This window comes from Phragmites australis, chromosome 13 (genome assembly GCF_958298935.1).
Source record: "Phragmites australis chromosome 13, lpPhrAust1.1, whole genome shotgun sequence".
Lineage (NCBI taxonomy): Eukaryota > Viridiplantae > Streptophyta > Magnoliopsida > Poales > Poaceae > Phragmites > Phragmites australis.
Genome location: NC_084933.1, coordinates 20637546 through 20655315, shown reverse-complemented (window position 1 = coordinate 20655315; position 17770 = coordinate 20637546). Strand labels below are relative to the sequence as shown.

General features: G+C 46.2%; 1 protein-coding gene and 1 long non-coding RNA gene across 3 annotated transcripts; one reads left to right on the top strand and one right to left on the bottom strand.

Annotated features, from left to right (window-relative positions):
* Nucleotides 1-3946: 3946 nt before the first annotated feature.
* LOC133889092 (trihelix transcription factor GT-1-like) lies at nt 3947-7985 on the bottom strand. Of its 2 annotated transcripts, XM_062329551.1 has the most exons (5): nt 7371-7985; nt 6765-6803; nt 6530-6658; nt 5811-6038; nt 3947-4338 (listed from the first exon to the last, which is right to left on the bottom strand). In XM_062329551.1, the coding sequence occupies exons 1-5, from the start codon at nt 7897-7899 to the stop codon at nt 4133-4135; spliced, it is 1131 nt and encodes a 376-aa protein (XP_062185535.1). In that variant the 5' UTR covers nt 7900-7985; the 3' UTR covers nt 3947-4132. The 2 variants fall into 2 exon arrangements, with proteins under 2 accessions (XP_062185535.1, XP_062185536.1); XM_062329552.1 differs by lacking the exon at nt 6530-6658.
* A 3754-nt stretch (nt 7986-11739) lies between these two features.
* On the top strand, nt 11740-12381 carry LOC133888844 (uncharacterized). Its single transcript, XR_009903838.1, has 2 exons — nt 11740-12080; nt 12190-12381. It is a non-coding gene; the product is annotated as an uncharacterized LOC133888844 (long non-coding RNA).
* Nucleotides 12382-17770: the final 5389 nt, after the last annotated feature.

Sequence of the window (17770 nt, the reverse complement as noted above, 5' to 3'; positions counted from 1 at the left end):
ACGATTTCGCTATGCGAATTTCCGGTCTCGCCACCAATCTACGCGCGCTTGGTGAGAACATGGAGGAGGTGCGTGTCGTCAAGAAACTCCTTCGCGTCGTGCCGCCGAGGTACAATCAGGTGGCTTGCTCGATTGAAATGCTACTCGATTTGAGTACAATGACAATCGAGGAGCTAGTCGGCCGGCTTCGTGTGGCGGAGGACCGATACGATGTTGAGCAGATCGTCGACAAGGCCGGACGTCTTCTTCTCTGTGAAGAAGATTGGGAGGCACGCCGACGTCTACGTCAACAAGGTGATTCCTCCGGTGGCCAGCCCAAGAACAAGCAGGGTGCACACGGAGGCGGTGGCCGTGGCGGTGGCCGTGACGACGACGACGGAAGCAGCAGCATCAACTCCGACGACAGCAAGCGCAAGTTCAAGGGGAAAAAAGGAAAGTGCTACAACTGTGGAGTTCGTGGCCACTTTGCCGAGGAGTGTCTCAAGAAGAGGAAGGAGCATGCGCTACTCGCGGAGGCCGATGACGAGCCGACTCTCCTGTGATGAAGCGACAAGTAAGGAAGTCAAGATTAGGGGAGGCATTGTTAGGAATAATCTTGACTTATGCATGTTTGATTCTTGCATATAGTTTAGTTGTTTTTTAGCACACGTCATATGTTAGACGTGTCCTTGCATGCGGCAGAAAAATGTGATGTGTTCACGTTGATTCTGTAGTTAGTTGTAGGAGCATTGTCATGTTCGTAGAGTGGTAAGTCCAAGTCCTGCACGTAGGGGTTAGCGAGTTAGTTGGTGCTAGTGCGAGTCATCAGGAGTATGAGGCGAGAAGCTAGCAGATGTACGCATGAGCACGACGTAGAGGCGGCGTGGCTTGTGGTCAGCCTGGTGGAGCGTTTCTTGCGGATCGTACGCGTGAGCGCGCGTAAGTCTCGTAGTGCCATTGAGTCTGCAGCTCGTGAAGTAGTGGATGTGTGTGTGCGTTCACTTGGCTTGAGACCCAGACAAATTGCTCACCGGGGGGGAGGGTATCCGCTGGGCTTTAAAGCCATGTACTCAGACTTGTTTCGTTTGAGCCAAGTCCAGTGAATAAATCGCCGAGATACAGGCCGTTGCGGCGGCCGCAACATTCGTCGCCGGAAACCACTGTTCATCTTCTTCCTTGCGTTCCAGTGAGCTGTGAGAGTGTGTGTTTCCTGGGCAGCGCCAACAATTCAAACTGTTTCTCATCGAGTAGCAAATGATCAATGCTTGCACCTACTAAAAAGGGCTATTCTTGCAGAATGAATCCGCTTCATACTCTTTTGCCTACAGTCATGTCACGCTCGGTTTTCAAAGAACAAATTAGATGTATTTCATATGTATGTTAAAATCAAATTTTTATATATGCAGTTACTTCATAAGTGATAACATAACTATATCATTAAATAAAGATAATATTCCTTATCAAAGGACCCGTAGGTCTAAAAGAAAACACTAAGATAACTTACAGCGGTAGCAGGTCTTCTATCCATCAACAGACGTTGTCCGGGAGGAGCACCAGCCTAGAATATGGCCTTCAGGTCGACTTCTTCCTTCACCTAGAACTCGGCTCCATCGTCCGGGAGGTCTTTAAAGTCTTCGCCTTCTGAGCAGCAGTAAGGGTTTGTGAAAAGGCAAGCGTGAGTACGTAGAGTACTCAGCAAGTGTGGGAAAAATATGACATACATGCTTAAGACAAAAAAAAAAAGCTTGACTCAGATTAACTGCAACTATGCCAATCTACTAGGGCTCAAAAGACATAACAATCTATTTACTAGGTGTGATGACCTTAACAGTAAAAGGGGACAACTCATCGGATTCTATCCGATCACCAGACTAACCGGATATCCCATATCCGGCTACCAAATCATCGGGATTCCACCACCCGACTACCCAAAACCAACCATCCAAGATCCCCACTAATTATGAAGAAGTTCAAGCCCGCTCTTAACCGTGAGCATGGCTGATTGATCAGTTTTACACTCTGCAGAGTTTGCACACTTTACCCATGAGTCGTGATTCCTATTTTTCTTTGCACTTCCGGGGTGTAGAGCCGGGGTCTCACTACAAGACCTTTACAAAGAGCCTCTAAATCTATATGCACCCACTAAGGTTTCACCGTTAACAGGGATTCTATCCACTGCAGAGGCCCCCTCTTGTGCCACTGCACCGTCCACTGGTGCGTACAAAACATGAAGGACAACTAATTATTTGATCAGACCGTACCCATATAAGCCTTGTGGTTGTGCTGTTATGCTGGGTAACAGGCTTCACAAACCGGTCCTTATGATCCCACACAGGAATAAACACAACCCTGCTGTGCAGCTCCTCCTCAAACTAACCATCCAGTTGGGATCTCTATACCATGTTACTACAAAATTACCATACCCAATTTCTTGTTACATAAACATTAGTGTAGATTAACCTTTATCCCACCCATAACAGCACTAGCATATCTATCCTTCATTTCCCATGACTCATCAATAGCGATAAGGATAATCAAACAAAATCTAGTAAACCCTACCCATGAGATTCCAATTTAGACAAGCATGCAAGAAGGATAAACAACTATCATAACAGTCCTAAAAGAGGTGCAAGATACTTAAGGACACTTGCCTTCAATCGTTGGTTGATCAAAATCCTCGAACGTCTGGTCCTGCAAGTTCGCACACTGCTCGTCTCCTATAGCCATCACGCACACTGAAAACAAACAACACAAACACAAATATCTAAGAATAGTACACAAAACAGTAGCAAAACACACTAAAAAGATCACTAACGGATAGCACTCGCTGCTACGATCGTGGGAGCGCAAGAATCGTCTAAATCGGAGCTCGTATGAAAAAGATGCGATGGTTTTAGTCTAAGGGGCTTTTCTGAAAAAGTACAAGGGATGAATTGTAAAAATAGATAGTTACAGGGACCTATATGCAAAATTTAAGGATCTATTTGTAATTAACTAAAAGTTTAGGGGCTAAAAGTAAAAATACAGCACTACCAGGGGCATATTTGTGAAAATAAAAAAGTTTAGGGGCCTAAATGTAAAATTACCTAATTTCATATAATAAGAGAATTATTTTTATTAAAAATCCTAATTATTGAGTCAGCGGGCTAATTGGGCTCAGGTGGGTTGACGTGGCCTGACACGTCGGCAAGGATGCTGAGGTGGCTGGTTGAGGTGGGCGCTGAGTGGGCAACATAATTAAATCCGGGGCGCACGATTAGATCGAACGGCTACGGTTAAATCGCAAAGGGGTATCAGGTTCTTCTAATCCTGACCGCACACGCTATATCGGACGGGCGACGACTAAAGGGGAAAACGGGCGCCCGGTGGCGGAGAGAACACGACGGCGCCGCCTCGGACTTCACCGGAAAACCGCGAAAACCTCATCGCCAGGCACGATATGTGACGACTAGTGGATGCAGAGGAAGAGGGGCGAACGACGAACTCATTTTGGCGCATAACGGCTGCGGAGCACGGGAAGGAGGTCGGCGACGGTGATGGCGATGAAGGCGCTTTGGTTGTCGACGGGGAGTCGCCCGGTGGCCGAAAGGCGGCGGGAACGGGTCGACGAGCTTCCTCACGAGCTGGCGATGCTGGAGGTCCGGTCGACGAGGGCGGAGCGCGGCACCAGAGCGACGGTGGCACGAGCTTGGGCGGGCGGCAATGGCGCTGAGCGGTGACGGCTAGGGCTGGGAATTGGGGGGGGGGGGGAAACACGCGTATATATAGAGGTGGCATCGGATAAGAGCGAGGAGTACAGATTCGGTTGGAGATTGGTTTGGATTCAGGTTCGGGGCGACGGTGCGCGAGCTCGAAACGGACTCGGCTGATGCAGCATGACAGAGAAGATGGCGCTGACTGGTGGGCCCGGCAAGACAGCATCACAAGTCAGATTTCCTGTGAGCAAGTGTACAACCAAGAGGATTACTGGCTCAGTAACCGAAGGATTGCATATAATCAGCAACATTTACATTCTTGTTAACACAGTGGAACTAGCTACATTTACATATAATCAGAGACCCCCAGGATGGCCTGCCTTAAATTATGCTAAATGGCACACTCTGCTTCCACTTTGACACAAATCACATGCCTTGGTCAGGCAAATGCAGCAAAATCAATCACCAAGTGATCGCATCCCCTGATAAATTGCACCAGGACGGAGATCATCCAGAGTATCAGCAATTCTATAGCCACCATACTCCCTGAGGAGCGTCCAACCACGCCGTGAGAGGAAATCTCGGAAGTCTTCTTCAGTGTAGAATGTCTTATCTTCTGTCATGCGGTCTGCATTGTCAAATGTGCACAGTTTGATTGTCATCCCTGGAAAAATGATCACACCAAATAGATTAAAATCTTGTTTGGCAGAGCTCCGGCTCCGAGATTCATATAAGATTTAGAGTTTGTAGGATAAAATAAATATATTTTTTAATCTAAAATAAGAACATGTCTAAACCAAAGACTTTCAAACTGCCCACAGTTCCAGCTCCAAGAATTTTTGAAGCTCAAGATGACTCGCTCCAAGAATTCTTAGAGCTGGAACTCTGCCAAACAGAGCCTAACATTAGGAATTTAGGATGGTAATACTCCCTAATCAAACTTCAGTAGTTAAATGAAAAACCTCTGAACTGGTAAAGCCCTATAGATTGCCCTTATGTCTCTCCTAACTCCTAAACAACACAAGTTGGATTAAGTATTCTGAATAACATTTTCTTTTCTAATCTTTTATATGGATCTCCTCATAGTAGGATTAAACAGGGGTCTGTGTTCTACAACAATGGGGAAAAGGCGTTAAAAAATAGAAGAGTAATTATTATCATATAGCAGTGTTATTAAGTCATCCGACTAATCGTGATTAGTCGCCGATTAGCCGTCCGGTCAACAAATGGGCTCCGACTAGGTTGTTCAGCGCGACTAGGGTGTCTAACCGACCGGTTGTTCGACTAATTGTCTTGGGCGTTGGACGACTAGAACATGCCAATTTGGACCTCGGATTTTTGGCCCAATGAAGTTTTAGCCTTGTAAAATTGGAGTCCTATTATAAACTAAAGCCCTAACACAACTCTGAATTCCACTGGCGCCGCCGCCTATAGCAAATCACGAGCGGCCGAGCGGGAGAGGAAAAAATTCTCCCGCCTAGTCGCGGGGTCGCCGCTGCCCTTCTCCGGCATCTGACCACTGACCCGCCACCCTAGCCTGCCATCGGACCTCCCTCCCCCGCTCGCCGCCGTCAACGGTACTCGCCCTCCACCCTCAACGCCAGTTACTGCTGAATGCAGGCGATAGTCCACACCACCAAGAGGAGCTCTCGAGAGGGAGCTTCGTGGGGGCAGGCGAAGCCAACGGCTATAGCCAATTGGGTGTCATGGCAAGCATTGCCTACTCCTCCAGGTTCCTCTCCCTTTGGATCTCCTTTCTCCCAAGTTCCTCTCTTCTATCTGTTTTTCTATTGTGTGTTGTTCACCTTCCGTGTGGTAATAGCTGCAACAAGTAGTAGCAGAGTAGCAAACTAGCGGTAGAGGCAGTCAACGACTCGTTAGTGACTAGTCGTGACTAATCCTTTGTCTAGTCGACCTAGTCGGCTAGTCGGTGCCGAGGCGTCTAGACTCGACTTTCCAACTTGAAAACCTTGTCATATAGTGATCGACTACTTGCCCTTGACTCGTACCTTGAAATTTTCCCATTTCCCTTGATAAGGCCTAAGAATGTCGCTAAACCGCAATACTGATCTAGCATGGTATTCCCAGACATTTAGAAAGTAAATAATCATAGCTGAGAAGAGAATTTACAATTACCATCGTCAAGATGAAGTGTGTATGTTCCAATTGGCATATCCTTGTCCAAGGTACGGACAACCTCATCTTCATCTTCAAGCCAGAAAGCACGTCTTGTTCTTAGTCCAAATGCTGATTTGATGGCTTCCTTAATTGCTTCAGCAGTACCATCAATTCCTATTCTTTTAATGTACTCACCCCACTTCACTAAAATGATTCTCCCACAAAAAGTGCCCTGATTATCTCCACCTGTATAGGTTCATGCAGAATTCCAAAGAAAACAACACATTAACCATAATAATTGCGTTGAACTAACCAATTTTAATTGAACTATTGGATGTTTTGCAAATTGCTGCTGGAATTCGGTTTTAGCAGAATTAAAGTAATACCTAACCTATGTTAAGCAACTTGAAGGCTATAGCTTCTTAAAACACGAATAAGAAAGAACTTCTCTCTCTAGCAAATGGTACAATTGAACAATTGCAGTTGGTTTGCAGAGAGTTAAAAGCCTCTGCCACATTCCAAGAACTATGTCAATAACAATTATATACAAAGCTAAGATTTGGCTAAGTTCAGAAATTTTAAAACCTTTTTGTTTCCAGGGAGTTAACCAAATCTAATTCATAAACCAAACAATGGGACAGCAACATTTCAAACAAGGCCAATCTCTTGGCAGTGAAAAGTTGCAGCCACTCATTCAAAGGTATTTAATTTAACTTTTAACATGTGCAGATTAGCACCATTAGTTGAGGTGTCTCTCCAATTCCATGGGTTGACCCCGTTCGTTGCAACTGCATCAGCAGTTGTTAAGGGAAGAGGATGCCTGTCATCCTCCAAATGATCTTCGATGCTCAGCATTCTACCATTTGCTAGAAAACATAAGAGGGTAACAAAATCAGCACCAATTTGCACAGTCACTACATGACATGAATTAAGAAATAGGTAGCAATTATTGCACGTGAAGAGGCTCAGTACCTTCAACAGGACCAAAGGGAATGTTTGCATCTTCAAAGCCTAGATTGAATGCAGAGAATATTAGTCCATGAGCTAACAAAAACTACCACACTCAGAAATCAAATAAAGCACAAAGTCCAAATATTCGGCCACTAAACATGATAATCACTACTATTAACCAAACAGATAATTCAGACATATAAACCACACCAAGGCACGTGCACCAAAAAAAGTGAACTGAAGCAGAATCAACTGCATAACGCATATGTAGTATTAGTGTTATAACCTAGACCATGTCATATGTTTTCTCAAACAGCTCAATAAGTAAGTAACCTTATATTTTACACATCTATGCCAATGGTCAGGCAATAAACTATGCCGCAAACAACTTTAATTCTAATAAATTCTACACTAAATAGGATCCTTCGGACAGATTAAGTTACTAGTGATTCACCTATCACAAATGATAAATCATTGTAATAGCATAAATTCACACAGCCAAATACTCAAATATTTGCTTTGTACCAAAAATCTAGGGTTTTGCATTGTCAAAATCTGAGTTCAAGATCATTTCGTGGACTCGTCGAGCAAAGCATGACAACCTCAATCATAAAAGAAGAGACGCACCCTTATCTGTCGAGAACTGCAGGTAGGAATCGATCTTGGAAGTAGAATCGGGGTTCTTCCCGGCTCCGCCACAGCCTCCCCCGCCGGCGCCGGCGCCCGTCTTCCCGCGGCGCTTGAGCAGGTCGTCGATCTCCTTGTAGTAGGCCATCTTAGCGTTGCCGTTCCCGCCGGCTCCGCCGCCGCTGCTTCGCACGTGGCTGCGCGCCTTCTTGAATTCCTTGAGGAGGTTGCGCCACTTGTCGGTGCACATGGTCGGGGAGCGGTCGAAGCCCTGGTCCCGCATCCGGGAGGAGATGGCCTCCCAGAGGTGCTTGTTGGACTTGGAGGTATTGAAGTGCGCATCCATCTCGCGGCGCAGCGCGATGAGGCTGAGGGTCTCGTCCTGGACCCACGTCTCCGCGCGCTTCTTCGGCGCCGAGCCCGCCGATGCCACCGCCGCGGCGCGGGAGGAGTCGTGGCCGTCCTCGCCGCTGCTCTCCGGGAGGAGCAACGGCGGGGTGGGCACCGCCGGCGGCCCTGAGAGGAGCATGGCCGCGGCGGCGAGGAGGAGGGAGTGGCGTTTGGGGTTTGGGAGTGGCAGTGTGACGGGAGAGGGAGGTGAGCGGTGGTGGTGGTGGCCTGGTGGGGGGGGGGGGCCTGGGAAGCGGCGACGGGGGCCGACGGGAGGCTCGGGGGCTCGGGGAGGAGGGGCCCGAAAAGTATACGGGTAGGGCAACCCAGCCCGGACATGGCCCGAATAGCCGTCTTACTCTGATGAGTATAGGCCCAGTTAAATTTACATCCGACGACAAGGCAAACCGGCCTTGGCCTCTGAGAATAGGCCCAGCTTAGTTTACAAGTGACAAGTCGCACTATGCTTTTGGGTGTGTTTGGTCTCTAAACTAGATTTTGGATAGCTGTATAATATAAGCAGATTAAGTAGAGTTATATGTATTAAAAATAAACTATTTAGTTTGTTGTATTTGTCTGAGTTTTTATTTTGTTGATTATATTTGAAGTCGTATGAGCAGATTTAAGAGTTGAGATTGTGATAGGTTACTCGTATAAAGATGATTTTGTTATACTGACAAATGGATCTGCTTGTATGAGCGGATGCATGTCAAATTTGAGATCGTATGAGCAAATGCAAGAGTTGGGATTGTAATTGATTACTCGTATGATGATGATTTGTGACACTGATAAGTAGACCTGTCTATATGAGCGGATACATAGCTTGTATCCGTGAGGCCAGGATGAGGATATATATTTGCATCCACCGGACTAGACTAGAACAATGAATGCGGGCAACCAAATATGTTTCTTCCTAAGATTATTTGCACCCATCAAACCAGGCTAGAGAAAATTCAGACAACCAACCAAGAGGATGTCACTCTGTCATCCACTTCGCCAATATTTAACAACGAGTAAAGTAATAAAATGGTAAGTGTGATAAGTGAGCGTTCAATCGTCTCTTCGGACTCCAACTACAACACTAGTAATGAAAATTCCACATCCGCTTATGTTGTTGACTCTTGCATACCATCTAGTGCAAAATTATCTATTTATCACGATGACATGGTTAATTATCTTCATTGTAATGCATATATTTTTATTAGTATTTGTGAGACTAATATTTTTGAAGAAAATAAAAGCTTAGGTGGAAAGCCTCAATAAAAATCAAGAAGAAAGATCCACTTAAGAGAAGATCAAGGAGAATGTGCTATACATGTCATCTATATGAACATTATAGAATGAGTTCTCCTCAACTTGTAAGTGAAGCATCAACTTCCTCAAGATGCTCATCCCCTCGTTGTGATACTTCATTGTGACTTATAGCAAAAGGTAAAAAGAAAGCGGTAAGTGGGGTTAATTTTGATAATGTTAGTGATAGTTATGTGTTTGAGTTTGATCTTTTGAGTAAAAAGGATATGTCTAAAATGATCAAACTCATGGCATAATAGATGGCCAAGAGAAAAACATCGAGATGAAAGAGGAATACCTCACAGAGAAAATTAAAGAACTTAAGGCCTTAAATGTGAAATATGAAAAACTTGAAGAATCCTATAGTGCTTTGTCTAATCTTTATAGGGATCTTAAAGTTAAGAATATTTGTTTGATAGATAAATTAGATATTATACCTCTAGTGGATTTAGAAATGTCATGTCCTAATTGTAATGTTTTATCTAAGGATAAATTTACCATCTCTCCTATTGATGATGCATGTGCTTCTAACTCTATTTCTCATGTAGCATCTATAGAGAAAGAAAATGTTAAGATAAGGGCATAACTTGAGGAGTTAACTAGCAAGTATGTTGAACTATAAGAAAACCATGATGAACTTTTGTGCGCTTATGAAAATCTTATAGCTTCTCATACCAAGCTAGAAATAGCTCATAAGGTAATTATCACAAAGGCAAAATCATATGAATCTCATGTGTGCATAATGTAGATTTAACATGTGTTAGTTCTAGAAATTCATCTAATAAAAATTCTATATCTAATGATTAACTATCTATTCATTATTGCTCCACAAAATTATCTCCTCCAGTTCTACTTGTGAAACTAACATTGTAGAGGAATTTAAGGAGGTCAAGGATCAAGTCAATTTCTTTAAAGAAAGAATATTTTACTTAGTGCTTCAAAGAGAAGATCACTCTTAATGAGAAGCTAGTTGACCAAAGGCATCCAAAATATAAAAGTGGACTTGAATTCAATTTCAACAAGAACAAGTCCAACAATGTCAAGAAGAAGGGTCAAGGTCAAAAGAAGACCACTGAACTCATGACTTGCTTCAAGTGCAAGAAAGAGGGTCATCATATTCAGGATTGCCCTTTGAAGAAGAAGAATATATCCTTGATCAAGGAACATCAAGATAAGACGTCTATAAAGGAAGAAACTCTTTCATCATCAAGAGATCAAGGAAATTCTCATCATGATGATCAACATTAAAATAAGAGGCCCCAAACCATTTCAAGATCATAAAAGTGAAGGGGTCAAACAAATGGTCATCAAGGTGCCAAGCCTAAAGGGAAAACGACCAATGACGTGTATATTTCTATGACTGCATTAGTCGGACGTTCACCCATTCGACTCGCTACTTTGATCCACTGGCGTTCAAGTTCGCCCCACTGTTGGGGACACCGTGGCTGGTCATATCGACTTGCTCTTGGTGGCCTCCGAGGACGCGGGTGTACTCAAGCATAGGCTTTGTGAGACCGTTGGCGACCACCTTTCCAAGGTCATAGTCTACGACGCCTGCCTTGGCCTTGCCTGCATTAGCGATCACTTCCTCAACCTCGACCTTGTTCCGACCGTCTCTGAAGGCTTCACCGGTGCTCGGAAGACTACGAAGGAGCTTCATGATCTTGCAAGCACATTTCTTTTTCCACCTCGCTCCCTCCTTTGACTGTCCAGTTTGAACCGCTACCAAGCATTTTCGGATCCTAGGGACACTAAACAGATAACCAGAACCAGCCTCTGGGCATTACCCGGGCAATTATTTTGTAAGATAAGGACCTGCATTTATATAAATTTTGTGTGTTTATGTGGTGAGTAGGCTTTAATTGCTCGTTATTTCTAGGGAACCGAGGCTTTCCGTACCGCTCTCTAGCTAGGTTCGTGGTGCCTAGGACAATCCTTAACACAACAAGCCCTTCGGTGGTAACCAACGCTCAACTCGATAGGACTTATGACCTCGTTGTTGTTATCCCTTAGCCGCTCCCAACCCTAACACTATGCGAGCGGCAGTTTTATTCCTTCCCAATCGATTTGGCAATTTGTTACTCACCATATGAGCTAACAGGCAAAATAAACTAACAGCATAAAAAGGAATCCTAAACTATTCTAGTTCCTGACCGTCTTGTCAGCCCCGACCGTTTGGTCGGTAGAAAAGCTCTCAACTAGGCGGTCTAACCTCCGAATCGGAAAAACTTATAAGCTGATAGGAGATCATTCTTGTCCATGAGATCCTGTAGAACAAAGCGTCTAGTCTTTGAATCAGAAAAACTTACAAGTCGAGGGCAGTCCGTTCTTGTCCGGGAGATCCTGTGAAATAGAGAAAAATGGGCTCGTGCTTCGAGCAGCTTTACACATAGAACATACGTAACTGATTTATGTTCCATAAATTATGTAATTTATGACCATCCTTCGTAGCTGATTTGATCGCACTAGGTCGGGTAATTTCGACTGCTGTCAAGCTTGATTGGATGTCTACAAGTTAGTTTGAATTCTCAAACACTTGTAGATGTCCAACCACGATTCCATCTGCAAATAAGTACCACCGCGTATCACTAGTTGTTCACATGAATATTCCCCGTGGTCGAGCGCATCACAGTCTGCTACGCTAGCAGATGCTACCCTTTACATATGCGTGGGGCCATGTAAAGGCAACCTTATCCCTTCCCCCTGTTGCACGATGCAGCTAGCATCGTCCTTTTCTCCGAGGAATTGGGATTTTTCCCACCGGAACGAGTGGATTTCGCATATTTACCATTCACATAATATTGACTTCGCACAATTGCCATCCAGAATGTTGTCTCCTTAATTTTCTTGCCATTCTACAATTTCAATTACTTTTCCTTTTCTTTTCTCATACCAGGCCATGTACAAAGTCAGTTTTTGCCCCTGCTCGCTCCGGTTTCGCATGGGAAAGAGAAGGCAATGACGACTTCGAGCACGGCAAGCGGTGGCATTGCAAACCTGTGTGCACACGACGCAGCATCTCCGACCAAGGTAAATCGATCCCTGTTCTCCTTCCCTTCCCTTCCCTATTGTCTATCTTCACAATCCCTTCCCTTTCATATACATGGAACTCTAAGACTGTGATGCCGATGGGGTGCAGCGCTTGAGTTTGGGTAGAGGAGGCGCCATAAACCCCAACCCGAAAGATGTCTCTGCGGGTCAATTTATTGATGTATCCCCTTAACTGGTGTTGCTGCTTTTTTGTCTCATGGATCAGTAAGGCGCCACATTCCTTTCTTAATTAATGCAAAAGGAACACACAGTACTATTGTTTGTCAAATAGTGTTCGCAATTGCTTAAAAGATCATAAACTTTGACAGCAGTTTGGCACAACATGAAGCATCAAAACGTTCCCAGATATGACAAGAAACAAATATACTTGACATGCGCATAGCTGAATTGAACAGAAATTCGCTTGGCGTGTACAGAGCTAAGATAGCTTGGCTTTCAGCTGATTTTTTTATCCAAGCTATGTGACACAGACGGCAAACATATCCAAGTGCGTGTATGTTTGGTTTCTGTGCGTATCTTACCCACTACTCTTACTTAGCAAGGTTAGCCTTGACAGATTTTATTGAAGAAGCGAGCCAATTTAAAGCAAAGAAATATCCTACAAATATGCTTGCTTGTTATTTTAACCTTGCTAAAAGGTTAGGCAAAAATAGGCAAAAGAACCAAACATATCCTACAACTATCCTACTACTGCTCCTCCCCAGTACGCGTCAGGCTTGAGGAAGAATCCAACTCCTGCACCTGCGGGACGCTGGGACGACGGCCTCTCCAGCTCGCGTAGCTCCGGGCTGGCCTTGCTGTGGGCGGCGCTCGGGGGCGGGCCGACCGCGGCGGAGAGCATCGGGGGCAGGGGGCGCTCGGGGGTTGGGCGAACGCGGCGGCGGAGAGGAGTGGGCAGGCGGCAGAGACGAGCAGGGCTGGGGAGCGGAGAAGACGAACGGGAGCAGGGACGGTCGGGTGCGATCTGGTTCGGTCCAGCACCATTCGATTGAACCAGCCAGCGTTGTGGAGGAAAGGCAGGGGTAAAAGTGTCCTTTTCACGTAGCTGATATTAGAAAAGAAAAGGAAAATGAATTGAAATTATAGAATGGCAAGGAAATTAAGGAAGCAACGTTGTGTCAATTGTGCGAAGCCAATTGCCCACACAATTATGATCCCTTTCATTGTTGCCCACACAATTATGATCCCTTTCTCTAGGGCTCTCTTTGCTTCCTCACCCTAGATCCGCTGTGGTGGTCGGTGAGGGCGTCACGGCTGACGGCCGGTGAACATGCCATTGTGCTCCCTCCACTTCTCTCGCCCTGTTTCTATCACTTATCTCTTTCTCTTACATCAGATTGCCCGATGACGAAGGGGATAGGGTGGAGGTAGAAAATCATTGTCGGTTGATCAGCTCGGATCCGCACAATGGCTGGCGGTCAAAGATGGTCAGCATCATTGTGCCCCTCACCTCCATTCCTTTTTCTTTTTCATTTCCGTCACTGCCATATTTTTTGCACGATCCGGGCATATGTCCCCTAAAAATTAGCGATAAACTGGTCGCACAAGTCTTCCCAAAAGTGAACCGACCCGTAGGGCAAGTTCATAAGCCAGGATCATGCTAAACCAGCCAAGGCAGTCAGAAAATAGTTGACCATGACTTTTTCGTGCCCTCCCACGGCCTAAACCATGGTGATGTAAATCTTCAGGAACTCCCCAGGATTGGTTGAATCATCGTACTTTTTGGTTAGGACTGGCCAGAACTTGTCCAGCCAACGCACCTTTCGCAGCCGGGCAAACAAGGTGTTGCACCCCATTCTGTAATGAGGAGTCGCTCACTGGTGGGCGGTGGCACAAGCCCAAGGAGAGAGACAACGGTCTCGCGGTCCTAGCGATTGGGTGGAGGAGTCCGACGCATCCCTATGATCGGGAGATGAGTTGTAGGCCTGCTTGCTTTTTTTCTGCTCCCATTGAGGCCGATCTTACTGCTCCTGACCAGCCCTCTAGCCCTGGATCACGCCGCGAAGGTTGTGTTAGCGAAGAGAGTCATGCATGTCAGTGGGTCGGCTGTCCCGATGAGGCGGGGAACTCCCAGTACTCTCCTTCACGGAGGGAGGACGAGATTTATCTTGCCGCGTGGCCTGCTACGATTATTGGCGATTGCGGCCTTCACCAGTCCCTATAACAAACGTGGTGTTCGTCGCCACGGTTTGGCACCGGGCGGTTTCTACCAAGAGGAAAATGTCACATAGCCACGATGCTACTAGCGAACCCTCTTGCACGACTACCGACAAGCAACTAAGAACCATTCGCACAATCTGTAGGTTATGCGCAGGCATCATGACCTCGTAGTCGAGCAGCTGAGCGCAAAGTGGCAATATACCGCAAAGAGGGGAGCCCTCGGTGCTTGCTTCGTGTGATGGTTTAGACGGTGACGCCACCGAGGGTCGCGCCCTACGCGGGGGTTGTATTGAAGTGCCTACTTGTTTGGTGCTAGGTCGGTTCCCCCTTTGACGTAAGGCTTAGGGCTCACTAACGGTGCCCGGGACACGAGGGTCTCCGATGCCCCCTATTGCATGGTCTGCCATGCATACTTCATGTTGAGTCTTAGAGCTTTCAGGCTCCTATTCGGTGTCCCAAATTTGGAGCACATCAGATTCATCTGAGTTGTATCCCATGACGAATATCTCACGACGTCCAGAGTCCTTAGAACGGAACTCTGTGATTTCCGTGGATCTGCCCATGGGTAGCCAATTGAGTTATCAACACTTATCAAAATGTGAAAATGCCCCCCCAACCTGCCACACCAACTGTCGTGGGTTAGTCCCTCACAATATATCTAGGTTCAGGCCTCCCTTGGATAAACGACCCACGTCGGCGCCGCCCTCGCACGGGCGTTGAGCACCACCGGTCGCCGATCTGAGTGGCGGCTAGGGTTTTGAAAATCCTAGCCGCCCACCCCCTGCTTATGGGAAGCGAGCGGGCCAAATGGGCTAGACCGACCCAAGCAGGCCAGCCCAATAAGGAAAATCTGGTGAAAATAAAGAAAAAACTGAAATTTTATGCTTAGACCCTTGGTTTTCTTGTTAATTGAGCGTAGTCCCAAAGTTATTGTGTTTAGGCCCCTTGGTGTTCTGTAAATTGGTCAGAGGCTCTGTTTTCACATAGAAGTATCTTTAGAATTCAAATTTTGTATCTGTTTTAGCAATTATGTAGTACTTAATTCTGTTATCATTATTTCTATGCTGTTAATTATTGTTTTCACTGTTTAAATTGCCTGGTATGTGTTTAAATTCAATAAAATTCAAATAATAGCATAGAAAATGTCAAAAAAATTTGCAGTAGTCATATTTAGCAACATCATGCAACTTTACTAGTAGTAATATTTGTGTTATTAAATATATAGATAGCTGACATCACGAACAAGGAGTTTGCTGAGCTTAGTGCAAATGATCATAACTATCTCACTTAGACGTTAGATGTCCAAAATGCATATAAATGTAGTATTACAAAGGAACTCACTTTTTCATCATATAACCTAGGGCTCGGAATAATTTTAGAAATTATTCCATCACATAAGAAGAATATTAGTGAATTTTTCTAGATTTTTGGAATTTATTTGAGACACTAACGATTGTTACACGTTATAAAATTAGCCTTTTTTTGGGAGAATTTTAGTTTAAAATATACAAAGGATTTTTTTGGTGAATCTAATTAAAATGGGTTGCACATGGATTATGAAACACGTAAAAAAAAGTTTTAAAATTTTTAGAGTAACAGAAGACCACCGTTTAGAAGAAGAGGGAAAGCGAAATTCAGACACGCTGATATTACGGTTCGTGCATGATACTGTTTATAGCCGGATATATTTAGCACATGGTGTGCCGAATATGGCACACGGTGTAACGAAAATCAATTTTCTGTGAATAAAATGTTAAATACGAATAATAAAATTGAAAATAGGATGATATATTATGTATTTCGGTAGCTTCGGTTCACGCACGATACAGAGCCACCCGCCAAAACTAACGCGGCTTTCTTGCCGCCTGCGCCTCCCCTCCCCCCCCCCCCCCCCCCAACATCCCACGAGAGCCCGCGCGTCAATCGGCGGCGCACGCGGCACGCACTGAAACTCCCTCCCTGCGACCGGAGCTCTGGTTTCGTGACGGCCAAGCCGCTGGCTGCGCCTGACGCCGACACGCAGCGCGTCTGTGCGTGCGTAAGCGCTTACAAAGTCTTGCACCACTCTTTTTACCCGCGAGCTGCTGAGAGCCGTGGGAGCGGTACTACTTTGCCACGAAGGAATCCATGGGGAAAGAGGAATGTTCCACGTGTTTGACCCGGGAGATGCCGTCCGGTCAGTGGGCGGGGGGGGGGGGGGGGTGCAGTTGGTTGGCGTTGGCCGTGCACCCAGCGGCAGGAAAGGCCGAGAAGCTCCGCTCCGCTCTGTACACGCGACAACCGAGAGATGCACCACGCCCTTTCCCTTCTCGGGACAAACCAGAGTCACGTCACACAACAACTAACCAAACAGTACCACATCTAAAAAAAGAAAAAAAGAAAAAGGAAACACGTTTTAATGATTCGATCTGTCAGATCTACCGGAAAATTCACCGGCGTTGCTGGTGCTATCAGTCTCTAACAACAGGTGGTAGCTAGAGTTTGCTATCCAGAAAATCTCCATCTCCCTGCAGGAACCAAGAGAGACTATCTGATCCGATTACCAGCATAGAAACGGTTTTGTCCTGAACCAAAGCTGAGCCATCAAAAGAGCGACGAGGACACGGAGCGAGCCCGCCACGTCGCCCGTGAGCCGCGCTGTCCTCTGCGGCGCGGGGCGGCCGCGCGCGCAGGCCCGCCTTATCGGGCGCGATCCAGCCGCGCCCACTCGGCGCGCGCCCGCCTTCACGCAGCGGTCACGACGGCACCACGTGTGGCCGGCGCTGCACACGTGTAGGGCGCGGCCGGCCAACAACCTTCGCGCTCCATCCATGCGGCCATGAATGCGCGCGCTCCCAGGTCGCGGACTCGCCGTCTCCCCGCTGTCACGTAACCCGTCGATGGGTTTCAGACGTTGTGCGCACGCGGGATGGTACGTTGCATCAGCAATGGCCCACGCGTCGGTGCTTGTTACTCGTGGCTGCAGCGGGCCCCGGGTGTCAGGGCGTGTGACTCGGCTATGCCAGCGTGAACGGGAGGGGGTGACGAGAAAAAAAGGCTGCTAGTTCACAAAGAAGCTCCTGGACATTTCTGAAAATACATGACTGTGACACAAGTGGTGGTTACAGGTATTTTAGTGGCTCTCAGGGAGTGACGTGTTATTATTCCTAAATAACCTCATTAGTCATTAAGTGTACGTTTGGATCTCTTGCTGATGCTCGCCTAATTTGGCTGAGCAAGAAGTTAGAACAATACTTGTGTTTAGATTATTTGTCAGTTATCTCTATACTTATAAAAGTAAGTTTTTCTTTCGCTAGATGAGGCAAGGTGAGCGATACCAGTAAGGAAACCAAATATGACCTAAATATTGGTGAGATCAATAACCCTAACTTTTACTCCCCTCCCATACATTTAGCGCTGCCGACTTACAACAGTTCTTTTCACCATGCTCCTTCACCTTCGCCAATATTGCCTCTTGCGACAGCTAAAGGATCCAAGGTCGACGCTCGATGAATCTCAGGAGGCGGGTC